The sequence below is a fragment of the Pinus tabuliformis genome, chromosome 1_2 (genome assembly GCF_031772625.1).
Source record: "Pinus tabuliformis cultivar Carrire ecotype Pingquan chromosome 1_2, CPIR1, whole genome shotgun sequence".
NCBI lineage: Eukaryota > Viridiplantae > Streptophyta > Pinopsida > Pinales > Pinaceae > Pinus > Pinus tabuliformis.
Window position 1 is genome coordinate 51,074,151 of NC_142298.1, and position 27,163 is coordinate 51,101,313.

The window sequence follows — 27,163 nt, forward strand, 5'->3', positions numbered from 1 at the left end:
CAGTCTTCCACTCTTCTATCCTTTTGTTTTTTCATAATTCTAAACACGTCCACTCCACCCATAGTATTGTTTTGCAAAGTACTAGAAAAATTGTGGAAACATAATTTTTATGGTCAAATGTAAACTTTTTTTCTTCCCTATTAATAAAAATCTATTGATAAATTAAAAAGAAAAAAATGTTGAAGGGTGTATAATTATGTTTTGGGCCTTCATATGTAGACCATCTCACAATCATTTTGTTCGCTGGAAATAAATTATCATTGGTGAACTCGACCTATGGTTGATATTATAATGTATAATGTTCACAAACGATGGCCAATGAGTAAACTTTTGCATTATTAAAACAATGTGAAGTCAAAAACCAAAACCGAAGCCGTAATGAGTGTGATGTCATTATTAGAGCAAGCCATAATGAGTGTGATGTCATTATACATAATCCAAAATGAAGCCATAATGAGATGCCATTATACATAATCCAAAAGTATGATGTCTTTATACATTTGCAATTACCAGTTTCATGATGTGAAGCTTACTTTTAGCGTCATGTGCAACAAATGCTAATTACGCCATAAGGCGTTTCTCTCTGAAATGAACTCCCTAAATACCTTTCTGTCCTAATCTTAACCATCAGATCTATTGTTAGACGATTCAACAATTATCTGACATTAAGAAATAGTTATTAGTTAAAAAATTAATTAAACGCATCCCAGCCCGTCCGTCTACCCAGCCGGTCTGTTGTGCGCACAGAGATAGCCCGTTCGCTGTAGATGAGGGCTGAGGGCGAATGGATTTGCTGCAAGAGATTTTTCTGTAGGAGGATGGCTAGGAGGATGAAGAGGGCCGCGCAGCGCTGATTTTTCTGTAGGAGGAGGAGCGCCAGGAGGATGTGGAGGGCCAGGAGGAGGATTGTTGGTAGTTTTTCCCTGAGACATCTCAGACCAAAAAAGTTCTTGTGACCAGAAGCATTTAGGCTATTAATCAAATACATAGGGTTCAACGACCTCTATCAGACACCAATATGAGCTTTATTGCAAATTTATTCTCCGCCTCATCTGCTAGGAGAGTAGCTGTTTGACATTCCTGCCAGCTTCCACACTCTTTCTCATGATCTTTTCCTATTTATTTCTTAAATTTTTCATGCTTTATATCTTCTTGTACTTCTCTCATGTCTTACTTTGTGGGAGATGCTCTATGCACGACCTTTGCATACTCTGTTCATGTAACTTTTTACAGCATGGCCTTTGCATACTCTGCTCATGTAACTTTTTGCAGTCCTGCTCATCATCTTAGGTTATCAGTGGACCCTAATAACAGATGCATTTCCTTACCTGGGAAATTGCATCTCACCCGTCTTTTGTGCTACTTCATTGTTTTTCCAGTCATTAGTTATGTAGGAATCTTGTTCTAAGTTCATTCATTTAGCGGAAGCAAGCTTATTGACTTTGCTGTAACATGCACAGAAAAAGCTCACCAATGTAAAGTCCAGAAAATGGGGCCTGTGGAAAATTTCTGGTGACCATGAATCCGAGGGGAGAAATGAAGGAAGTTTCCATAAGAGGGTAAATTCAAATGGGGAGACATCTGAAGTTATATCTGCTACTGCAGAGGCTTATAATGCTGCAGTGGCCACTATTGTGAGGGCTCCTCCTAAAGACTTCAAGTTTGTCAGAGAAGAATGGGCTGCCATTCGCATACAGACAACTTTTCGAGGATTTTTGGCAACCATTCTTCATGCACAAGCCTCTATAGATTGTATGGTTGGTTGTTTTGAGAGATGATTGTTTTCAATCCATTGGCTTTGGTTTGGGTTTTACAAGCTAGGGGGGCACTATGAGCACTGAAAGGGTTGTGAGATTACAAGCATTGTTTCGAGGTCGTCAGGTAAGGAAACAAGAAGCAGTTACCTTGAGGTGCATGCAAGCACTTGTTAGAGTTCAAGCCCGTGTAAGAGCTCGTTGTGTTCGAATGTCGACTGAAGGCTTAGTTGTGTAGAAAATGATTGATGCACATTGAATTTGCCAAAAAAAACTGCAAGAATCTGAGGTATTTTAACACTCTGGCCACTATGGTTTAGTAGCTTACTCTACCCACACAATAGGTCGGAGTGCTGAATCCTATGAGTGTCGGATTACCATATGTCAACTGTAGTTTAAGATATATACGAAACCACAAGCAAATCCTAATCATCATCGTGTTTACTCTTATCATGAAAATTTCCTGCACAAACGCTTCAGGCCCCTGTTCTGATTTGTGCTCAGACACCAAACCAGGACTACTCATGAAGAAAAGTAGCTGCCCTTTCTGTAGACTTTTCCTGGCCATATTGCTTTTCATGACCCTTGTGCAGTGGACTAGATCATACCTCATATAGATACTTCTTTATCATAGGTCTGAAACGATCTCGGTTTTTCTTACCAGTTGCTTTCCCTTTGTTTCTAGATATGCTAAATTTCAATTTCTGACAATCCCATCACTTATACTACAATAGTAATATCTGTGTGATGTGGAATTGCCAGAATAATTCTGATAACCTAAAAAGCTTTTATGTTTTAACTTGCAAAAAACTGGCTCTGTTATCCATTTTGTTTCAGAAGTGCATTGCTTGTTTCAGGAGGGGTGGTGTGATAGTCAAGGAACCCTTGAAGAAGTTCGTGCAAAACTGCAAATGAGACAAGAGGGTGCAATCAAACGTGAGAGAGAAATTGCTTATGCTCTCTCCCATCAGGTACATAACTATGTTCAATGCAGAAAAGTCACTTGAAAATTCATTTGTATAAGTCCTTGATTGAACACTCTATTTCTAGCAGATTTTAGATGTTGTGGTATATTTCTCTGCATAAGACCTTAGATTTAGATTCCAAGTTGACATTTTTAAATTTATATACTAGTAACTTTTATGGGTGTTGAATCTGTTTTCAGCAATGGAGAAGCAATTCAAAAACAAACATGAATTATGCTAGAATTGAGCCAGACAAAAATAGCTAGGGTTGGAGCTAGTTAGAACGCTGGATGGCTGCACAGCCTTGGGAGAATAGACTCATGGAACAAGCCCAAATGGATGCTTGTGAAATTCAGTCTCTCAAAAGCTATGATGACGCTAGAGAGAATCTGAGGAAATCTCATGAACCAGGCAAAGTTAAAGTTCGCAGAAACAATATTAGGGTTCGTGTTGCTGCAAAACCACCTTCAACGGTTTCTAGTCATCCTACTGGTAGATCATCTTCAAACCCTAGCTCTGATATCCAATCTGATGAGAGCTCAACAATCTCAAGGGGATCATGTACTCCAAAATCTAGAAATACTCTGTAGACATCAGATGAGAGTGTGGGAAGGCCTAATTACATGAACTCTACAGAGTCTGGCAAGGCTAAAATACGTTCGTCCAGTGCTCCAAAGATAAGACCCTCATATGATGATCTTCAATTGTAGAAGAAAGTTTCTTCATATAATGCTGAAGTGAAGAGCACAGTCGGTTCAGATTCTTCTCTGCATTCTTGCAAATTGATTCCACTTATGTTGAGATCTGAAAAATCATCTACCAAGAGTGGAGAGATTTCTTCCTGTTCTTATGGAGAGTTCCGAAAACCCTTTTATCAATGCTAAGTTTTAGAGTTCTATCCTGTCACTACTAGTGGCTGAAGGTTGAAAACTCCACTGTGAATGGTTTGAGCTACAGTGACCAGCATTTCATGGACATTCTTCTGTATGTTTGAAAATAAGTTCATCTTAGTTGTAGAGATTAATATTTCAGCTTCCAGCTGAACTGTGTCAGATGCTCTTTAGGAGTGGAGAGTAAAATTTTGAGTTCAAAAGCCACAGTGCTCAACTGTTGATTAGCTTCTTGGTTGGTGGCTGTGAGGAGCCAAAGTTTGGTTTGATCTGGTGATTGGAGACATGGTCAGCTGGATTGCATTTGAGTATTTGAGGAAGCCACTTACTGGAGAACTGTGTTTAAGGGAAAAAACAAATCTATAGCAGAAGCAAAAGAGCATGATATCAGACACCAATATGAACTTTATTGCGAATTTCTTCTCGGCCTCATCTGCTAGGAGAGTAGTTGTTTGACATTCCTACCAGCTTCCACGCTCTTTCTCATGATATTTTCCATTCAAATCAGCCGAGAAATGAAAACTGTGATGATTTTGACCTTGAAATGGCATTATGTAAGTTGCTTCCCTAGGGTTGAATTGTTGCAAGCAAGTTTCATAGAATAATGGATTCTCATGATTTAACTTTTCCATCCAGTTAGCATTCATTAACTGACGCATTTCTTAAAGTTTGTTTTCTTTTATTGAATACCAACTTATTAAGTAGAACTATGACCAATTTAATCATTGCATGTTTCAGCCCTTTCATTATCATTGGCAGATCCTCCTCCATACTCGAGGGGCATTGAATATAGTAACCAAGGCACTATTGACATGTCATATGAGGTATGCCTCTAATAACTAGATATTTGCCTGAAAGGAGATATATTAGTCTTCAGATTTTGTTATCATTTGTCTTCCCCTTATTCTTGTTTTGGTAATATTTACATATTTCTAAGATTCAAGTCTCTGCACTTTGCAGGAGGAAAAATGTATTATGCTGTACTATGCATGTTATTGTTAATAATTATTGGTGAAAATAAATTTTCATGGCATTAGTGGAGTAATCACTCGCCCTCTTAGGGGATTGAAGAGCTTTCCCCCTTGTGGAACAAGTATAAGCATGAAGATATCTTTGTGTGGACCTCCTAAGGTACGATGAGAATATGGGTTGCCTAATAAGCATGGAATTGCATATGAGGCTTGAGCCATGAGCTTTGCTAGCTCAAAATCAAAATCAAAATTCCTTTCAAATGGCAACAAATTCTGTTCCTTAGTAGTGTGTGTCCTAAGTCCTCAGGGGAGCAAGGGCAGCAAACGAACTTCTTTCTAAAGAACTAACAAAAGGTTTGATGCATCAGTGCTTCTACAAGGGATGTCCAAACATTCCTGTCAGCTTTGTCATGTTCAAGAGTTTCCTGACAGAGGTATAGGTAGGTCCATTTTGTGTTAGGCGCGTGCTATATTCTATTAGCTGATTCTGTATCCGTTGGATAGAAGATCCATGTGTCTTATTCGCTTCAATGCGTTTCATACATCTTTCAAATGCGAGAGTGGAAGGCTTCGTTATGAGGGCTTGGTGTGCATTACACGTATTTAATTCTTTTTCCAATTCGAGTACATAACAAAGGAAGTCCACATGCCTAAGTGGATAGCCACAAGGTTAGAAAAATTCATGCATGATGGTGGGCTCCAGTATTGTTGCAATAATGCTACAACTCCTGGAGCTCCCTATCTCTAATTTTATCAACCCGGTAGTTCGTACAAACTTGGAAGCGACGGTGCTGTATGCACAAGTACTAGCTCTTGTCGCAGCTGTCACTTGGTCAGCTGGCAAGAGCCCGCTAGGGCTCAAGCCAAATTCTATATGCTCACAGAAGAAGCTTTATGAGTGATGGACGAGAGCTAACTCAAAGGAGGCTAATCTACTTGCAGAAAGAAACTGAAAGCCAACAAAGCATGAAAACCCTAGTAAACCATAATTTGACTAGCTAGGCCCTTATAATGCAAAACTGTGAATGAAACTTCTACCAATGATGCCATTACTTGCAGTGAGCTGAAATACATGCATCTAAGCTACTTGCATCTGAAAAGACATGTTTTTGTATTTTTTCATTAAGTGGTTGGATTTATTGTGATGATGCTTTTGATTAGGGTTTGACTGTGCAGGAGCGGTTCGAATGGAAGGAAAGCATGGGCAAGGTCAGGGGGGCTAGGAGAGGCCCTAGAGGATCTCTAGCATCAGTCCACAGAAGTCTACCACGTTCGGATGCTCAGCAACCGAGTTTGCAGGCTTCTACAGGAAGTCTGCAGGGGATCCTACAGGAAACTCAGGGGTTCTACAGGAAGTCTGTGAAATTCTACAGGATGTTCGACCGTGGGAGTTTTGGGAGATGGTGAAGTGATGGAGTGGTATGGGAGGATAGGTGAGATGGAGATGGAACTGGTGATGGCTCAGGAGCAGAGAAGTCAGATGGAGAAAGAGTGCATGCAGTGGGTTGATGGCTGGAAGGATGGGATCAACGAAAGGTTAAGTAAATGGAGCTACGTGAGTAATGGAAGAGCTGGAAGGTAAACGAGCTGAACAGAGGTCGGTTGAGTGGCTTTAGGTGTGGTTGACAAGAAGAGGAAGGTAATGGAATGGTGTGGAGCAGTGTAGATGAAACAAATTGTCGATGAATGTCACCAAAAACGAGAACTCTTTAACCTATGTTAACTGTGCTATTTTGAACCAATGAACAACAGTGCAATTTGTGAAAGAAACTCATGCATGGAAGTGGAATGAAGAAGTAATGATCAAGACCAAAGGGCATGGATGGATCTACGACTAAAGTAACTGTTGCAGCTTGCATGGACGTGAAAAGAACTGCGTTTGGTTTTGGTGGTTGGTTCAGACTACACCCCAATCCCTAACAGAGATGGCAGTGAGGTCCTTTCAACCTTTTTCTGGAGCTCCAATGAATTATAACTATCCTCTTCTAACCTAAGCAACTGGAAGCAAATTCACCATAAACTAATCCTATTCAATCTCATAAAAACTAAATCAGCAGACTGTAAATTCGAATTGCATGTCAAAGTAAAGAAACGAAGTGCTGGAACGAAAGGCAAATAACATTACAACACAGAGGAGGTCTATTGCTCTCAGGTTGGGCCCTAACCTGAGAGCTATAGCTCCCTTGGAAACTCAGAATGAGATCAAAATCTGCCTGCCTTTATTCATAACCAAAAATCTGATGTCATGCCAAAACTGGCTTACAAAAAGAACCAACACCGAGCTGTAGCTCGTACTTCGAAATTACAATCGTAATGCAGAAGTTCAAAAAGCTCCTATCAAAGGCTACGGCCTCAGTATTTATGCAAAATGATAATCCAACAGGTTTCCTTGATTTGTGGAGCTCGGCTGTCCAACTGAAGGTTAAACTGCTGATCCTGTAGAACAGTTGTAACTGCTGTTCCTGTAGAACGGTTGGCTGCCTCTAAGCTCGGTGGGGAGATTGGTTGGAGCTCGGAGCTGTGGTGGGAATCACGAGGAAGGTCCCCAAGACTGTGGACATCCTCTCCTAAAAACCAGCAGTGCCACCTTACTGTCTCCTTGTCTCCTTTTTCGTGGTCTTTGCTCCCTTTTAATGCCAAAAACCTGAAATCATCATGTATTAGTCACGTAGATAGATTGCCTACCCTTCTTCCTACAAACAACACGAATAAACCAAGAAATGAATGCATAAGCAATAAAAGATGAATGGTTTGAGCAAAGCAAGTAGGCCAAATGAGCCCAAATTGTACCAAAAATTGGGGCTCATCATCACCCCCCAGCTAAACTATTTGCTCATCCTTGAGCAACTTAGTCCAAATCTTCATCCTTCATTGCTTTCACTGCTTCCCTCACATCCCAAGGCTCTGTGGTAGTGTCCTCTTTGCTGATATGAAACCCTGCTTTTCTGTTCACTTCTTCCCATTGTTGACTGTCATCCTCCTCTGTATTGCCTTCAGTCAACCCTAGCAGCAGTGGTGGGCTGAGTTTAAGGCCAATCCAGCTGGCCTGGAGGCTTTGCATGGATTTCTTGTAAAGGTCAACCCTTGCCAAAGCTTCCTTCATCCGAATGGGGGTATGGTACTCTCGGATTTTAAAGCTGTGTGCCAAGGTACTCCATCTGCGTGCACATGCTTGGGCAGCACTTTCTCCTAACAACCTTTCCATGTCTTCAAAGTGAGCTATGGCTTGTGCCTGTTGGTCCATAAATCTCAAGGAAGTTGTGGGATCAGTAGCCAACTGTTGGTGGGCTGAGATGAGTGCCACCAGATCCTCTAGTTCTGCTCGAATGAACAGTGGCTCGCTCACTTCTCGGTTCATGACCGATTTTGCTTCAGCTGCTCTTTGATCCTCGTGGTTTAACCCTGAAGCGAACGCCATCAATTGCATATCACCCAAGGCAATATTGGGATCCCAAGAGACTTCATTAGACAAAGCCAAATTGTGGAGGTAAAACTCTGCTAATTTGGCTTTGTCTTCTGACGAACTAGTACTGCACAATTCAGAAAAATGTTGTGGGTTTTGGATATGTGAAATACCTCTTTGTGCCAAGGTGTTTATTTGGAACTGCAGCCATTGATCTTTTAAGTACAATCCATAGGATTTTGCAGGTGGTCTGCACTGTATTGCCTCCATGGCCCAACTGGCCATGCAGGCCAATTGTGCTTCCTTCTGTTGCAGCTGTTCTTTTAGAGCTTGCACTTCAATTTTTGTTTATTGTTCTGCTTCCTGTAGAAGTGTCATTGGATCTTCAAGACCGGTGGTCAACTCCTTTTTGCTTTGTTGTTCTTTTGTGATGTCTTTGGAGGATGTTCCTGCCCCTGCCCTTAATTCCTGTAGCTGCAATCTCAGCTTCTGATTTTCTTCCTGTAGAAGCACACGTTGGCAATTAGCCACATGTTTAGCCATGGTGAATTCACTCCTGACCTCCTTGAGTTGCTCTTGTAAAGGGCCTATGTCTGCCACACCCTTTGATTTGGCGATCTACATCCATGTGTGGGAATGGACTCTTTCTTCCTCTAGTGCAAAAAATAGAGGCACAGTAAATTTCTGCGGTATGATTTTGCCCGCCTCTAAAAAGGTGTAGTATGAACTCAGATTAGGCGAAGGGCTAGGTTCTGGTATATGTTCTCTTTCTATCTCTTCAGGCGGTTCTACCTCACCCTCCCTTGGTGGTGATGAGGGTCCTTCTCCTTCCCTCTTTTCCGTTTCCTGTAGTCGGGCCAGAGTGTCCTGTAGAACATTTTCAGCTTCCTGTAGCCGAGTTTTTTCAGTCAACAGGTCTAACCTTTCTTGCCACGTATTTTTCTTTGGACTCCCCTTCTCGTAGGTGACTGTGATCCTGGAGGGTGACTTTTCCTTGGGAGAAGCAGGTGTATCTTCGATGACAATCGGGCTGCTGGACTGAGGCTGTGGCTTGCCCGTCTTTATCCTAACACTTCTTCGAGCTTTAAAGTATAGAGGGGTCTCCCTCTTCCTCTTTTCTTTTGGCTTAGGTGGCGTGCTGAGGCCAGCTAATACAGCTGCTACCTCCCGTGCTAGAATATCCACCTTCTTCTCTTTGGGTTTCACCTTTTCGGGGCTTCCTGTAGAAGCCCCTGTTTTGGTAATTTTCGGGCTTCCTGTAGAAGACCCTTTCTCTGTCTTCGGGCTTCCTGTAGAAGCCTGTTTCTGCTTTCCTGTAGACACAGGTGTCTCCACCTTTGCTTGCTTAGCTGCCTGAGTTTTGCTTTTTGCTTTGGTTGCAGGTGCTGATGAGGTACTTGGGCTGACGTGGACTACCTCAGCTTTGTCCATTCTGCTCTTCAACCTCTTCTCTCTTGCTGACAAGATGGGTGTGCCACCTTTTCCTTTGTCATCCCTTTCTTCATGCTTCTTCTTTTGTTCCTTCTTCTGCACTGTGGTCGGGGTCTTCTGGCCTTTTTCTCTCTTTTCCTCGGCCACTGCTTCTTGTTCCTCACTGCTGGAGGAACCCGTTTCTTCAATCAACATTTTAATGTCTCCATCTCTTGTCAAATTCCGGAAGGATTCCCATGAGAGGGGAACCTTATATGAATGCAGCGCATCCTCCACAAGAAGCTTGATCAACCCATGGTGGGCTATCTGATCTGGTATGCCCTCTTTTAGCTTTGTGGCACACTCCATTAGAGACTGCAATAGGAAATAAGGGATGCTCAGTTTTTGTTCTACAGGAAGATCAATCCGGTGCCTCAATTCAGTGAGCAACCGAAAGTGATATGCATACACGATGCTAAAACGACCTTCACAAGTTATATATTTCATGATTTGCAAACTGACTTCATTCCATGGTGGCAACAGACTCGTTCTTCGCACCCCATTTTTGTCCTCCGAGAATTCCTCCTCAGGTGGAAAGAATTCTTTCTTGGCCTGCTGGCTCAACTTCCGTTCTTCCTTATCCCACGGCAGACCCATAGGAAGTTCTGTAATCCGACTGATATACTGTGGGGTGAGCTTGAGGCTTAGGCCCCTGAAATTCACTGTGGCCAGTGTCTTGGATTTCGGCCTCAGAGCCTGCAAAAATTCTTCTGCTACTTCATCATCGTAACCCTGCAATTTATCACAAAAAGATATCCATTGAACCCGTGTGAAGAGTTCTACCACTTCCTGGTTTTCCCTTAATTTGGTTGAATCAGTGGGTTCCCGTCTAATAAACCCACCCGGCATGATGAACACGGTTGTTTTAACTAAAGGTGGCAAGTGCGAAAGAGATTTGGTCTATTGAGACAGAGCATGCACATAATCCACAAAATTTATCCCTGCGGATCTCAACACAGTCTAATTACACTGACATCCTGTAGAACGACAGTATAGGCACAGCAAACAACAATTTCACCGATATCTTTATGACCAGACTGTGGACGATGATCCTGCCACCTTTGAAAACCAATTGCATGAAGAGTTTCAGGGTTACCTTTTTCTGCCACCTTTTTTACGTGGGGAACCCGCCTTCCTGTAGAACTGCGTCCCTGTAGAGACTGCGTTCCTGTAGAAACTGTGTTCCTGTAGGAGCAGTGCACAAATTTCGGGGAGGACTGTAGTTGGCCTGCGCTCGAGGTGTGCTTCACCGGCGTTCTGGTAGCCAAAAGCTCGGCGTATCAAAGTGCAGAAGAGATCAGAATAGCCACTCGAGTTTGAAGTGGTGGTTGATAAATGCATGCGCACAATCTAGCCGATTAGATTTTGAATCGGCGCAATCCGTGGCGCGGGGGGTGAGCTGTCCCCGTCGGACCGTTGGGCGACGTCATCCATCATTCGCCTGCGTATTCACTTGCTGCCGCATCCATTCCCATAGATCTGCCGCCGCCTCTTTCTGTTAAACTCATTGCTTCCGACGGGAGTGTTCTCACGTGCGTGCTGCTCATTCTCTTTGTCGTGGCCGCCACCCAAACATCCAACTATACCATAACTAGCCGACGTGGCCAGTCGACTGGCCATACGGCCGCTCAACCATTCACTTTTACGCTGTGCAAACAATTCAAAGTAAAATTCATGCGATTTGATGGAAGGAAGGGTCGAGACACTTACCTGCGTGGCTGCACACGATTTTTCCAGTTTTTTGGACGATGGTGAGTGGATCTACCTGCTGCATGCGAACTTACACAGACCCGGAGGCTCATGGTTACAGGCTGCCGATGATGGAGTGGATGCTTTGGTTGCATGCGCCCGCGTTTCATTGCAGATGGCGGTGCTGTGAATGGTATCCACTCTAGCAGGTTTAACTGTTACAGGATTCCCGCGGGGTGTCTCGTAACAGTTCTTCCTCCTTGGGTGCATGCTGCACGACGGAGGATCTGGCCTTTCGATCACGCTCCCGGAGCTTCTGATGCCTGTGGTATGAGATCTCAGCACTTGTTTATCTTTGAAAATGGCTTTTCCCGCGAGAACTCATCGATCTGCTTTGCTGGTGCAGGGAACTTGGTTGCATGTCGACAAGGATGGTGGAGCAAGGTAACAACAATGTGCAAGGGTGCCAACAGAGGCTTGCATGCGTCCAAACCGATCCTTAGTCGCTAGATCTCCTTTTAAAATGAATTCTGGGCCGTCCCAAACTTCTACAGGAAGTTTCCTGTAGAACACAGAGCTTCCTGTAGAAAGTTCGGGCTTCCTGTAGAAAGTCTGCACTTTCCTGTAGAAGATTCAAACCATGATAAAATTGCACATACCTTGAAAAAACATGGGTATCCTTGGAGGAGGTGCTGGTGAGGTCCCTTGACAGCATGATAAGGACCCTTGGCTTTGAGTTGAGAGGCTTCCTCTCCTCCATAGAACATCTGCAACCTGCATGCAACTTTACCATATTTTGCTTATTGTTTTTTTTCTTTTTTTTTGAAAGATAAAAGGGGCGCCTCAAAGAGGTTTTCACTCGTGCCATCTGCCCTGAGCGCCTCAGAGAGGTTTTCACTCAAGGATCTTTTTCAAACCTTTTCCTTTTTTTTTTGAAAGACAATAGGGGCGCCTCAATGAGGTTTTCACCCCTACCACCTGCCTTGGGCGCCTCAGAGAGGTTTTCACCCAAGGATCTTTATTATTATTATTATTATTATTATTTTTTTTTTTTTTTTAAATCCTTCAGGGTATGCCCAAAGCAGAGGCAGAACCCTTCTCTATGACCAACACTGCCTTCTCCATAGTTTTGATGAACTCTTGTCTTGAGGGAGGCTTCCTGTAGATCTTCAATCGATGCCCATTGACAAGCATGGGGATGGCTTCCTCATCAATGGTCCTAATAAGCACAGATCCATTATCATGACATTTTTCCACTGAATATGGCCCTAGCCATCTGGTTCTCATCTTCCCTTGAAATCTTTGTATCTGGAGTCATACAATAAAGCCCAATCTCCCGGCTGAAATTGCTTGTCATGGAGATGTTGGTCATGCCACACCTTTCTCTGAAGTTGAACCACTTCTGAGTGAAGGAGGGCCTGCATTCGGTGCTCATCCAATCCATTCAACTGCAATAACCTTTCTTGCTGTGCATGGCTGAGATCTAGGTCCAGCTGAGCTGCCATCCTCAAAGTGTTGTATTCAAACTCAATGGACAGCAAAGCTTTCTTCCCATAGACCAGCTCATAAGGTGTGAAGCCGGTGGTGGTCTTCCAAGTGGTGTTGTAAGTCCATGTGGCTTCAACCAGGCGATCTGCCCAGTCCTTTCTGCTGCTGCTCACCACCTTAGTCAAGATCCCTTCTAATGCTCTATTGGTGACTTCCACCTGCCCATTTGCTTGAGGGTGATAGGGGGTGGAAGTCCTATGCTTGATCTTGTGATGAGCTAGTAGATCTTCAACCAGGTTGGATGTGAACTGGCTCCCTTGATCGGTGACCAGCTCTCTTGGATAGCCAAACTTATAGAAGATGTTTTCTCTTAGGAACTCGGCCACCTTTTCTTATGTTGCTGCTTTGATTGCTTTGGTCTCTGCCCACTTTGTCAAATAGTCAGTACACACAATGATGTAAGACCTTTGCCTCGAAGAAGGGTTGATTGGGCCCACAAAGTCCATGCCCCACTTCTCAAATGGCTGAAGAGTCACTTGAGGTTGGAGAGGCATCTCATCCTTTTGGGTTGGTTTCCCCATTCTTTGGCATTGGTCACACTGGCTAACATATCTTCTGACATCTTGATGAAGTGTGGGCCAATAGTAGCCTGCCTGCAGGATATTGAAGGCAGTTCTCTTTGCTGCAAAATGTCCTCCACAAGGCCCATCATGACAAGTGAGGAGGATATCAAAGACTTCCTCCTCCCTTACACAACGCCTTAAGATCTGATCGGGGCCAAGCTTGAACAGATTGCCCCCGATCCAAGTAAATGAGGCACTTTTTCTGATGATTCTGCTCTTCTCTCTGGAAGATAGGTGCGGAGGGAACTGTGCTGAAACAAGGTAGTTTGCTATATCAGAAAACCATGGAGAGAGTACTGAAATAGCAAACAGATGTTCATCGGGCATCTGGTCATCCACTGTTCCATCCTCATCTGCAGACAAATCCAATCTAGATAAAAAGTCAGCAACAACATTTTCTCTACCTGGTTTGTCAACAATGGTCAAATCAAACTGCTGCAATAAAAGTAACCATCTAATAATACGAGCATTCACATCTGGTTTATTCATTAAATATCGAATTGCAGCATGGTCTGTATGTACAAAGGTCTGGTAACCAGTAATATAATGTCGGAACTTGTTCAGTGCATGGACCACAGCCAAGAATTCTTTCTCGGTTACAGTGTAATTCAGCTCAGCTTTGGACAAGTTTTTGCTAACAAAGTAAATGGCATATGGAAGTTTTTGCTCAACCTGTCCTAAATCTGCACCTATGGCTTTGTTCGAGGCATCAGTGTGGATGTGGAAAGGTAGGGCCCAGTTTGGACCTCTCAGGATTGGGGCTGACACCAACTTGTCCTTCAATTCATTTAAAGCCCTCTGACAATCGTTAGTCCAATTAAACTCCACATCTTTTGCCAACAGGCCAAACAATGGCGAGGCTAGCTTGCTGAAATCTTTAATGAATCTCCGGTAGTATCCTGCTAATCCCAAGAAACTCCGGACATCCCTTACCTTTTGAGGAGGTGGAACCCTCTTGATGAGAGCAATTTTGTTAGGATCCACTTGTAACCCTTGACAAGAAATGGTATGGCCTAGCACGGTCCCTTCAGTCATTAGGAATTCACATTTTTCAGGACTAAGGGACAAGTTCATCTCGATGCATTTGGTTAGGACTTTTCCCAGATTGGACAATGCTTCCTGGAAGTTGGCCCCATAAGGAGTAAAGTCATCCATATAGATTTCCACTGCATCATGGACCAGCTCCGAGAAGATGCTCAAGACAGCTCTCTGGAAGGTAGCAGGAGCATTGCATAGCCCAAAGGGAAGGACTCGGTAGGCAAAGGTACCCCAAGGGCAAGTGAAGGTGGTCTTATCTTGGTCTTCCGGGCTGATTTGGATTTGGTTGTACCCGCTAAACCCATCCAGGAAAGAGAAGAACTTCTTTCCTGCCAGTCCATCCAACACTTGATCTATGAAAGGTAGAGGGAAATGGTCTTTCTTGGTAGCTTTGTTCAGTTCTCGGTAGTCCACACAGATTCTCCACTTCCCATTTTTCTTGGGAACCAACACTAGAGGGGACACCCATTCACTATCTGAGATGGGGTAGATGAATTCGGCATCCAACAGTTTTTGCAATTCTTCCTTGACAATGTCCTTAAGGGCTGGATTCATTCTCCTCTGAGGTTGCCTAACCGGTTTACAATCCTCTTTGATGTATATATGATGGGTACAGACCGAAGGATGGACTCCTTTCATTTCCTTATAGCTCCAAGCAAAAGCATCTAGGTGGTTGGCCAACAGACTACACAGCTCCTTTTCCTGGGAAGGAGATAGGGAGGAGCTGATCTTCAATGCTTTCTCAGGGCCGAACTCCACATTATTGATTCTGGAAGTAACAGGGTTGGTTGTACAAAGATCCACTAAGGTGCTAGCTTGGGCATCCTCCACCAATTTCTCTAAGGGTAGTGCACTGGAAGGTGGATTCTGGATCAAGGTCTCGATCAAGTCATCCTCGGTTGGGGGGTCTCTTCTAGTGGTATCTAAGGTGCACAGAGGTGCTGAGTACACCTCGTCTTCCTCTCCTTCTTCCAACCAGAGAGGTAAGTCATGCTCTAAGGAGGGTTGGGCAGCAGGGTATAGGACTAGCTGCTTGGACATAGGACCATTTTTGATGGTCATGTTTCCTGCACGACAACTTATGTAAGCATCTGCAGTAGCTAACCAAGGCCTTCCCAAAATGAGAGGATATCCAGTAAGCTCTGCCTTTGGTTGCAGAACCAGGAAGTCTGCAGGGTATTCCCAAGAGTCAATAGAGACCAAGACATCCTCCACAATCCCTTCAGGAGTCACGGTGGAGCGATCTGCTAATTGCAGTACTGTCGAGGTCTTCCTCAAGGAACCCTGAAGATTGAGTTTGAGCATGGTATCTCTGTTCATCACATTAATGGCAGCCCCCAGATCAATCAAGGTGTGAGGTATGATGGTGCCATTGATGTGGACATCTACTACAGGACTTCCAGGATCTAGGTACTTTGGGCAGATGACTTGTCCTAGCATCAGGTCAGACAGTTGTCCTATGACATTAATGGTTGAAGCATCTTTCTTCCGCCTGCCTGGGTGTTTGAAACACTTCTCCTTAACCAGTTTGTTGTATATTGGCACATCCTTGATGGCTTGGAGAAGGGGTATTTTCACACACAACTGCTTGAGCTCTCCCAGAAGCTCATCCTCCTCTGGGTTGGGTTGTGTGGTGGCTGTTAGTCTCTCAGGAAAGGGTGGAATAGCCTTTGGTTCACTTTCCTGTTTATCTTCCTCATCCTCTGGGGGAGGAGGTTGGCGATCTGGTAGAGTCTTTCCAGATCGAAGATTGATCTCCTGGATCTCCACAGCATAGGTAGGGCATTAGGTTTCCCCAGTGTATACCTGCTGGGCCTGTCTATTGTTGGGGTTCGGGTTCGGTTGAGCAGGCATTTGAGGTTGCCTTGGAGGAGCAGGAGGTAATGGCTGAGGTTGAACTGGTGGTGGAGGCAAGATGGCGGGAGGAGTGTTGTACTGGGGCCTCCACCCCGATTGAGGTGCATTCCATTGAGGCTGTGGCTGGGCCTGTGAATGATATGAATGAGAAGTAGGTTGAGTGGGGTACTGAGGTGGATAAGACCATGGAGGAGGCATGGACCATGAAGGATGAGCAGGGGGACCCCAGGAAGGCATAGGAGTCGATTGGTTGGGGCTGTAATAAGCTTGAGGTGCCCCTTGCATCCCCTGCTGATAAGGTCTAGATCCTTGTGGCCTCCTTTGGTTGAGGTAATAGAGAGGTTCAGTTGGAGCTTCTGTCCCTTGGTACATGGCTTTAAACCCAGGTAAGGTTGGACACTGATTTGTGGGATGGTCCTCCTCACAAACGAAACATACTTCAACCGAATGCAATGGGCATTCGTTCTTAGGGTGTCTCCTTGTGCACCTAGGGCAGAAGACAGCCAAGGCTCTCTCAGCTTCTTCTTTCTTCTGCTGGATTCTGAATGTGTCCAGCTGCATGGCAATGGTCTGTCTCACCTCACTCTTGAGATCTTCTAATTGATTTGCAAGCTCATGTTTGGAGAAAGGGACACTAGTTGAGGGGAGGTTTCCTCTACCTCGTTTCCGAGCTACCCTGGAGTGGTTTCTAAACACAGTTTTGATGTCCTCATAAGGCAGTTGGTAAATGTCCCCCCCAGCTAACATGTGAAGGGTATCTAAGAGGTCTTCAGGGACTCCTCGGAGCAGGACCAACTTGAGGGATTCAGGGTCAAGTGTGCACCTGGCCCGCTTATAGCTTAGTTGGAACCTCTCCTCATAATCCTCTAAGGACTCATCATTTCCCATGGTCATCCGAAAGATTTCCCCCTTTGTTTCCTTGGACCTACAGTAATCCCGGTACTTGGTATTGAAAGCTTGCTGCATCTGAGCCCAAGTGGTGATACTATTCCCAGGTAAGCCCATGAACCAGCGTAATGCTGCATCCTTAAGAGTGGAAGGGAAAAGTTTCAGCTTTTGCTCATCTTCAGTATAGTCATAGGTTCTACAAAGGACAACAAACTCAAACAGGAAGGTATCCGGATCTTCAGTAGTCAGTCCATGGAAGTGAGGTAAGGCGGAGGGGCTAATGTTCTTCATTTTCATTTCTCCATTGGTCTCTCGGATGGGGAAGGCACCTTCTATTCTCTCATCTTCTCTTCTATTGTCAGCCATAGCTTCAGATGGAGTGGTCTCTAACTCTTCTTCTACTATACGATCTTTGTATATCTCGGGATGTTCACCTATAGGTTCTTCTGGGTCACTGTCACCAAAGAAGAGAGAAGGGTGACTCAGTGATGTGGTGGGGGTGTTGGGTAGGAATTTGCCTGATTTATCTCGGTTCCTACGAGGCATGAAATGGAAAAGACTTTCTTTTTCTTTTGATTGTTTTTGCTTTTTTCCTTTGGTACCTGCAAAACTGAAACAGATTGATCTACAACTAACTATGAAAGATGCATAATTAAACTGAAATCAGGAAAGAACTAATCTACTTTGCTCAAATGAAATTGCAAGAATGGAAATGCTAGTCTACGCTTGCAAGAATGGAAATGCTAATCTATGAAAGCAGGAAATGCTAATCTATGAAAGCAGGAAATGTCTATGCTACTTTTGCATAATGGAAATGAAATAAACTACTTAGCAGAAGGCAAGAGTAAGAAAATAGAAGAAAAGCAACAATTACTAATACTCTGACGCTTCCCCGGCAACGACGCCAAAAAGATGGTGGGCTCCAGTATTGTAGCAATAATGCTACAACTCCTGGAGCTCCCTATCTCTAATTTTATCAACCCGGTAGTTCGTACAAACTTGGAAGCGACGGTGCTGTATGCACAAGTACTAGCTCTTGTCGCAGCTGTCACTTGGTCAGCTGGCACAAGCCCGCTAGGGCTCAAGCCAACTTCTATATGCTCACAGAAGAAGCTTTATGAGTGATGGACGAGAGCTAACTCAAAGGAGGCTAATCTACTTGCAGAAAGAAACTGAAAGCCAACAAAGCATGAAAACCCTAGTAAACCCTAATTTGACTAGCTAGGCCCTTACAATGCAAAACTGTGAATGAAACTTCTACCAATGATGCCATTACTTGCAGTGAGCTGAAATACATGCATCTAAGCTACTTGCATCTGAAAAGACATGTTTTTGTATTTTTTCATTAAGTGGTTGGATTTATTGTGATGATGCTTTTGATTAGGGTTTGACTGTGCAGGAGCGGTTCGAATGGAAGGAAAGCATGGGCAAGGTCAGGGGGGCTAGGAGAGGCCCTAGAGGATCTCTAGCATCAGTCCACAGAAGTCTACCACGTTCGGATGCTCAGCAACCGAGTTTGCAGGCTTCTACAGGAAGTCTGCAGGGGATCCTACAGGAAACTCAGGGGTTCTACAGGAAGTCTGTGAAATTCTACAGGATGTTCGACCGTGGGAGTTTTGGGAGATGGTGAAGTGATGGAGTGGTATGGGAGGATAGGTGAGATGGAGATGGAACTGGTGATGGCTCAGGAGCAGAGAAGTCAGATGGAGAAAGAGTGCATGCAGTGGGTTGATGGCTGGAAGGATGGGATCAACGAAAGGTTAAGTAAATGGAGCTACGTGAGTAATGGAAGAGCTGGAAGGTAAACGAGCTGAACAGAGGTCGGTTGAGTGGCTTTAGGTGTGGTTGACAAGAAGAGGAAGGTAATGGAATGGTGTGGAGCAGTGTAGATGAAACAAATTGTCGATGAATGTCACCAAAAACGAGAACTCTTTAACCTATGTTAACTGTGCTATTTTGAACCAATGAACAACAGTGCAATTTGTGAAAGAAACTTGTGCATGGAAGTGGAATGAAGAAGTAATGATCAAGACCAAAGGGCATGGATGGATCTACGACTAAAGTAACTGTTGCAGCTTGCATGGACGTGAAAAGAACTGCGTTTGGTTTTGGTGGTTGGTTCAGACTACACCCCAATCCCTAACAGAGATGGCAGTGAGGTCCTTTCAACCTTTTTCTGGAGCTCCAATGAATTATAACTATCCTCTTCTAACCTAAGCAACTGGAAGCAAATTCACCATAAACTAATCCTATTCAATCTCATAAAAACTAAATCAGCAGACTGTAAATTCGAATTGCATGTCAAAGTAAAGAAACGAAGTGCTGGAACGAAAGGCAAATAACATTACAACACAGAGGAGGTCTATTGCTCTCAGGTTGGGCCCTAACCTGAGAGCTATAGCTCCCTTGGAAACTCAGAATGAGATCAAAATCTGCCTGCCTTTATTCATAACCAAAAATCTGATGTCATGCCAAAACTGGCTTACAAAAAGAACCAACACCGAGCTGTAGCTCGTACTTCGAAATTACAATCGTAATGCAAAAGTTCAAAAAGCTCCTATCAAAGGCTACGGCCTCAGTATTTATGCAAAATGATAATCCAACAGGTTTCCTTGATTTGTGGAGCTCGGCTGTCCAACTGAAGGTTAAACTGCTGATCCTGTAGAACAGTTGTAACTGCTGTTCCTGTAGAACGGTTGGCTGCCTCTAAGCTCGGTGGGGAGATTGGTTGGAGCTCGGAGCTGTGGTGGGAATCACGAGGAAGGTCCCCAAGACTGTGGACATCCTCTCCTAAAAACCAGCAGTGCCACCTTACTGTCTCCTTGTCTCCTTTTTCGTGGTCTTTGCTCCCTTTTAATGCCAAAAACCTGAAATCATCATGTATTAGTCACGTAGATAGAATGCCTACCCTTCTTCCTACAAACAACACGAATAAACCAAGAAATGAATGCATAAGCAATAAAAGATGAATGGTTTGAGCAAAGCAAGTAGGCCAAATGAGCCCAAATTGTACCAAAAATTGGGGCTCATCACATGACTTTATAACATTAAGTGGATTTGGCTTCATTGGGTTTTTAATTCTGAGAACCTTAGCGTTGATTCTTGAATTGAAAAGATGCTAGGTCTGATGTCAGGTTCAATCACGGTGATCCATATTAGGTAATGCTTGTTGAGGGACATAAGTTTATATTCTGTATTTGATATGAAATACTTCAAAATAATCCTTTTAATATTAATAAGGTGTTCTGTCCAGATGTCATGGATTTTGAGCAGATACAAGGTTCACCTCTTTCTATGCCCAACCTTTACTATAAGTGAAGTCTTGTACAGACATGATTAGGGTCTGTTCCTTGGTCTTTTACATACATGCCAGAGTTGCCATTAGACTTGTGTATCTGATTCTGTTTGATAGCTAGTTTGCGTAGTTTGGAAATTTGTTGAATAGGGAAATAAATCAGGCCATCAAACCTGGGCGATATATGTTCAAAACCGAGAATATTTCTGCATACAGAAGGATATACATTAAATATTGGCACCATCAGCAGATGAACCAACATAATGAAATGATTTATGCTTTCATTGGAATGTGTATTTTTAAGAGACTAGCTGGAGTGAGTGTACACTTGTGGTAGCAAGGTTCAGGGAGTTCAGCAGGCTTTCTGTTTCCAATTTGAGATTAAATTTTAATCTTACTGATATTGGGGTCTGTTGTTGGGATTTTTACAGTCTCTTGTTCAGCTGGAAAATGTAAAATGTGTGGCTCCTGCCACAATAGTGAACTCTATGCCAATATTAACTTTTGATGGAAATAAGTCTGAACAGGGATCGACAGATGAAATGGAGTAAGGGTTTATCTATTATCAGGTTCTCATGTCTTGTATTTAGGATACAATGTCTATCATTGTTCTTAACAACCTAAGGAGATGATTTATTTTCTGTGATTTTGATAATCTATGTTTTGGGACGTTGTGTAGGAAATGTGCAATATGCCAGTTTGAATATGAATTTGGTGACCAGATCATCTCCTTACCATGCACCCACAGTTTCCATAACCACTGTGGGGCAGAGTGGTTGCTAAATCACTCTAAGCTGTGCCCCATATGTAAGCACGACGTTATGGACCAGAAACCTGTGGATACTGAATTTGGTCCCTGAGCTTCTGCAACTAAAAATGGCAGAGAAAAGAAACACTGTACAGTTCCCTTTTTGTATAGAATTCAGTGGCTGATTTGTAAATATTACTGCAGTGGTCTTTCTTCGTTAAAAACAAATTTATGGCCACAACTTTGTAAACAGATGTAATATTTAAGGAGAAATATTGTTGTAAAGTGTAGAACTGCCATCGTATTTATTCAGAATCAGCAAATCTATTCTCATCAGAATATGCCTCCTTCCTGCCAAACAACAACTTAAAAATCTCAATATTTAAGAATCCGAGCATTGCTAGAAGATACCTTATTTCTGCGTTTTTTGGGCATATTTGAAGTACATGGTTTGTTGAACATGTTGTATGCTCACTGCCCCACCTATGTTTTTGGGCAATAAGTTGTATGCTCATGTTTCAGGAGGGGTGGTGTGATAGTCAAGGAATGCTTGAAGAAGTTCGTGCAAAACTGCAAATGAGACAAGAGGGTGCAATCAAACGTGAGAGAGAAATTGCTTATGCTCTCTCCCATCAGGTACATAACTATGTTCAATGCAGAAAATTCACTTGAAAATTCATTTGTATAAGTCCTTGATTGAACACTCTGCTTCTGGCAGATTTTAAATGTTGTGGTAGAATCCTCTGCACAAGACCTTAGATTTAGATGCCAAGTTGACATTTCGAAATTTATATACTAGTAACTTTTATGGGTGTTGAATCTGTTTTCAGCAATGGAGAAGCAATTCGAAAACAAACATGAATTATGCTAGAATTGAGCCAGACAAAAATAGCTGGGGTTGGAGCTGGTTAGAACGCTGGATGGCTGCAAAGCCTTGGGAGAATAGACTCATGGAACAAGCCCAAATGGATGCTTGTGAAATTCAGTCTCTCAAAAGCTATGATGATGCTGGAGAGAATCTGAGGAAATCTCATGAACCAGGCAAAGTTAAAGTTCGCAGAAACAATATTAGTGTTCGTGTTGCTGCAAAACCACCTTCAGCGGTTTCCAGTCATCCTACTGGTAGATCATCTTCAAACCCTAGCTCTAATATCCAATCTGATGAGAGCTCAACAATCTCAAGGGGATCATGTACTCCAAAATCTGGAAATACTCTGCAGACATCAGATGAGAGTGTGGGAAGGCTTAATTACATGAACTCTACAGAGTCTGGCAAGGCTACAATACACTCGTCTAGTGCTCCAAAGATAAGACCCTCATATGATGATCTTCAATTGCAGAAGAAAGTTTCTTCATATAATGCTGAAGTGAAGAGCACAGCTGGTTCAGATTCTTCTCTGCATGCTTGCAAATTGATTCCACCTATGTTGAGATTTGACAAATCATCTACCAAGAGTGGAGAGATTTCTTACTGTTCTTATATAGGGGGGGCATCCATGACATAAATGATTACTTTTCCTTTAATGACAGGGAGTATACGAGCTCATCCATTACATAAAGTTTATGGGGGAGCTGGATGTTTCATTTAGTGGCTTAATTATTGCAATTATATATATGTATATCTATTTTTGACCTTATGGGATTTTTGGTGTATTGGATAACTTTCAGTGAATTTGGCAATGTGTTAGACAATATTACTGCAGGGTATTTCGTATGGTTCTATTCCTTCTTGATTTTGATTGGAAGTTGCAGAGGGTGCGCTAACACAGTTTTGACGGTTTAGTGAATTTGGCAATTTGTCAAACAATATTACTTCAGGGTGTTTCTTATGGTTCTGTTCCTTCTTGACTTTGATTGGAAGTTGAAGACAATACGCTAACATGGTTTTCAGGTAATGCTATGCATCTCTTCTACTAGCAGAGAAATGAACCTTTGTTTCTATATGGAAGGGCAGGTTTCTGCCTTGTCTTGGTGTGGTTTTCGGATAATTATATGTTGAAGTTTCTCTTGATTATAGCCATACTCAAGTCATTGTTTGTCTGATTTGGTGAATATATAGTATTTGGGTAAATCTCTGGTAAATGGGCTTCCACTTCATTTGTGGACTTCTAGGTTCTATATTAGACCATGTGAAAGGAGGTAGAACACCATGTAATTCTTACTTCCCAATGTCAATAATGGACATACAAGTCCCATCATCAAACACTTATCTTAGATTCAGAAAGAGCATGATGATACATTGCTAATAAAACAATGTAACTATATTTTTCTGCTCTGGCAGTCTTTTTGTCATTCATGGAGGCAATTAAAAGACAATGAATCGTTCTTTTGTGTTTTAAATTTCTAAACTATGTTCCTGTTTGTTATAACAAATTACTTTCCAATTGCAGTGATGGAAACAACCACATTGCTAACTGCCAATTGCAGTGATGGAAACAGGTACATTGCTAACTCTCGGTTTTCTCAACTTGTAAAAGATCATCCATGGTGCTCCATGCCAAACCATGCTATGACTCCCCATATCTCTGGGACTACAATAGATGGCCAGGTGTCTGATTTCATCTAATTTCACCCCTTTGTTTCTAGCAATTTCTTTGATTGACAAACATACCTCATAAATAATTCAAAAAGTCAACTATATTGCATCATGGTCCATTGCACAAAGCTTTAATGCTATCATTAATTCATCATTTTTGTCATCTTTGGAAGCAGAAAATAGGAATCCTAAAAAGTATAGAGATATTCTTGATAGTTTTCTGACTAATTGTTCATAAAATCTCTACTTCAGATAATGTATGCAGCTGGAACACAGGATATTCTAGACAGATACTTCAAGGGAGAAGATTTTCCTTTGCAGAATTATATTGTGAAGGAAAGAAAGTTGGCCAGTCAATACCTATAAACAATTCATGTTGGATGCTAAAGTAAATGATTCATCTTGTTGAAGGCTGCTTTATCTGGAATAACAAGCAAGAGCCAGAGAAGAGCTTGCTTCTCTCAAATAAAACAATGCATCAAATATTGGACTCTCAAATACATTCCTGAGACTAATGATGGTTCAAAGCATTATGCAGGAATGAATGATAGAAGATTAGCATGAAGCTCATTCCATATTATTGATTTTATAGGTTAGTAGTTTTGAAATAAACAAAATCTAAAATAGAGTGAAGTCAGCGCTTTAGTCCTTTGTGGCTATTGATGCATGAAGTTGGCTCATAGATATTTCCCTTCATAGAATTATATTGTGAAGTAAGGAAAGTTATCCAGTCAATACATATAAACAATTCATGCTGGATTCTAAAGCAGATGATTCATCCTGTTGAAGGCTGCTTTATCTGGAATAACAAGCAAGAGCCAAAGCAGAGCTCGCTTCCCTCGAATAAAACAGTGCATCAAATATTGAATTGTCAAATACATTCCTGAAACTAATGATGCTTCAAAGCATTATGCAGGAATGAATAATAGAAGATTAGCATGAAGCTCATTCCTCTATATTATATCTTTCTGCCGAATTGAATCTTTGTACATTTTTCTTTGAATCTATTTTTTTAAATTGCTATCACTTCTTCATGCAATATCGACTTTGTTTAAAGGTATGGCTTAATCGACTGGTTCAGCAATCCATGACATTTTTCAGGTATTTACTCAGAAATGCCTATAATTAGGCTTGCTTGAGGATGCTTCTGATTTGTGTAGGAATGTGATATAATTGGTTTATTTGTAATAACGTTATATTGATTGATCAACTCGTATTTTTATTCATTTTCTGGCATCCCACATACTTAGCCCAAGCCTTTCGTTGTATAACTTGACATTGATTGTTTGAATTCTTAGGGATATCGTCGATGTTCAATAATGGTTCTTTATTGAGGAGCTGCACCTTTTAATCTTGATGACAGGATGACTTCCCTTCATCCTTATGTAAGGGATTTGGATATTTTAAACTAATTATCCGGTTGTAGGGTTATAGGGTTTTACTTACCGCTTTATGCAACAACTTCACCCTTTAGTCTGGGTAATACGACAGTGACCCATTTGTGCTTCTTGTCTTGTAGAAGAATATCCATGTTTGTTGGTTTATTTGGAGGAAACCTGAAGAGCAAATTCTACAAGATTTTAAGCTCCCACATCATTGTTATCCTAATAAGTACCACATCATTGTCATCCTAATACGTATTTGTTTGAATCATATAGTCTCTTCAATACAACATTATTTTTAATATAAATGGTTTGCGTGGCTTTTATCCTAATAAGTACCACATCACTGTTATCCTAATAAGTATTTTTTTGACTCATATAATCTTATTTTTAATATAAATGGTTTGCTTGTCTTTTAATGGCAGAGTGTTTGAGAGCCCATCCATTTGCGGAAATCTCAATGGGAGAACCCTTAAATTATATATGGGGGGCATCCATGATAGAAATCATTACTTGTCCTTTAATGACAAGGAGTATACGAGCTCATCCATTACATAAAGTTTATGGGGGAGCTGGATGTTTCATTTAGTGGCTTAAGTATTGCAATTATATATATGTATATCTATTTTTGACCTTATGGGATTTTTGGTGTCTTGGATAACTTTCAGTGAATTTGGCAATGTGTTAGACAATATTACTACATGGTATTTTGTATGGTTCTATTCCTTCTTGATTTTGATTGGAAGTTGCAGAGGGTGCGCTAACACAGTTTTGACGGTTTAGTGAATTTGGCAATTTGTCAAAAAATATTACTTCAGGGTGTTTCTTATGGTTCTGTTTCTTCTTGACTTTGATTGGAAGTTGAAGACAATACACTAACATGGTTTTCAGGTAATGCTATGCATCTCCTACTAGCAAAGAAATGAACCTTTGTTTCTGTGTGGAAGGGCAAGTTTCTGCCTTGTCTTGGTGTGGTTTTCGGATAATTATATGTTGAAGTTTCTCTTGATTATAGCCATACTCAAGTCATTGTTTGTTTGATTTGGTGAATATATAGTATTTGGGTAAATCTTTGGTAAATGGGCTTCCACTTCATTTGTGGACTTCTAGGTTCTATATTAGACCATGTGAAAGGAGGTAGAACACCATGTAATTCTTACTTCCCAATGTCAATAATGGACATACAAGTCCCATCATCAAACATTTATCTCAGATTCAGAAAGAGCATGATGATACATTGCTAATAAAACAATGTAACTGTATTTTTCTGCTTTGGTAGTCTTTTTTTCATTCTTGGAGGCAATTAAAAGACAATGAATCATTCTTCTGTGTTTTAAATTTCTAAACTATGTTCCTGTTTGTTATAACAAGTTAGCTTGCCAATTGCAGTGATGGAAACAACCACATTGCTAACTGCCAATTGCAGTGATGGAAATAGGTACATTGCTAACTCTTGGTTTGCTCAACCTGCTCCAAAAGATCATCCATGGTGCTCCATGCCAAACCATGTTATGACTCCCCATATCTCTGGGACTACAATAGATGGCCAGGTGTCTGATTTCATCCAATTTCACCCCTTTGTTTCTAGCAATTTCTTTGATTGACAAACGTACCTCATAAATAATTCAAAAAGTCAATTATATTGCATCATGGTCCATTGCACAAAGCTTTAATGCTGTCATTAATTCATCATTTTTGTCATCTTTGGAAGCAGAAAATAGGAATCATAAAAAGTACAAAGATATTCTTGAGAGTTTTCTGACTAATTGTTCATAAAATCTCTACTTCAGATAATGTATGCAGCTGGAACGCAGGATATTCTAGATAGATACTTCAAGGGAGAAGATTTTCCTTCGCAGAATTATATTGTGAAGGAAAGAAAGCTGGCCAGTCAATACCTATAAACAATTCATGTTGGATGCTAAAGCAGATGATTCATCCTGTTGAAGGCTTCTTTATCTGGAATAACAAGCAAGAGCCAGAGAAGAGCTCGCTTCTCTCAAATAAAACAATGCATCAAATATTGGACTCTTAAATACATTCCTGAGACCAATGATGGTTCAAAGCATTATGTAGGAATGAATGATAGAAGATTAGCATGAAGCTCATTCCATCTTATTGATTTTATAGGTTAGTAGTTTTGAAATAAACAAAATCTAAAATAGA

At 41.8% G+C, this 27,163-nt stretch overlaps 2 protein-coding genes and 1 pseudogene across 2 annotated transcripts; all 3 read left to right on the top strand.

Annotated features, from left to right (window-relative positions):
• The first annotated feature begins 1,234 nt into the window (after positions 1-1,234).
• On the top strand, positions 1,235-3,603 carry LOC149204371 (protein IQ-DOMAIN 6-like; annotated as a pseudogene).
• Positions 3,604-4,044: 441 nt separating this feature from the next.
• On the top strand, positions 4,045-21,272 carry LOC149204372 (receptor homology region, transmembrane domain- and RING domain-containing protein 1-like). Its single transcript, XM_089394699.1, has 4 exons — positions 4,045-4,163; positions 4,348-4,433; positions 20,763-20,878; positions 21,011-21,272. Exons 1-4 carry the CDS (start codon positions 4,154-4,156, stop codon positions 21,189-21,191), a joined length of 393 nt encoding a protein of 130 aa, XP_089250825.1. The 5' UTR covers positions 4,045-4,153; the 3' UTR covers positions 21,192-21,272.
• A 147-nt stretch (positions 21,273-21,419) lies between these two features.
• LOC149204373 (protein IQ-DOMAIN 6-like) lies at positions 21,420-22,584 on the top strand. The gene is made up of 2 exons (XM_089397102.1): positions 21,420-21,715; positions 21,910-22,584. Exons 1-2 carry the CDS (start codon positions 21,587-21,589, stop codon positions 22,582-22,584), a joined length of 804 nt encoding a protein of 267 aa, XP_089253228.1. The 5' UTR covers positions 21,420-21,586.
• The last annotated feature ends 4,579 nt before the right edge of the window (positions 22,585-27,163 follow it).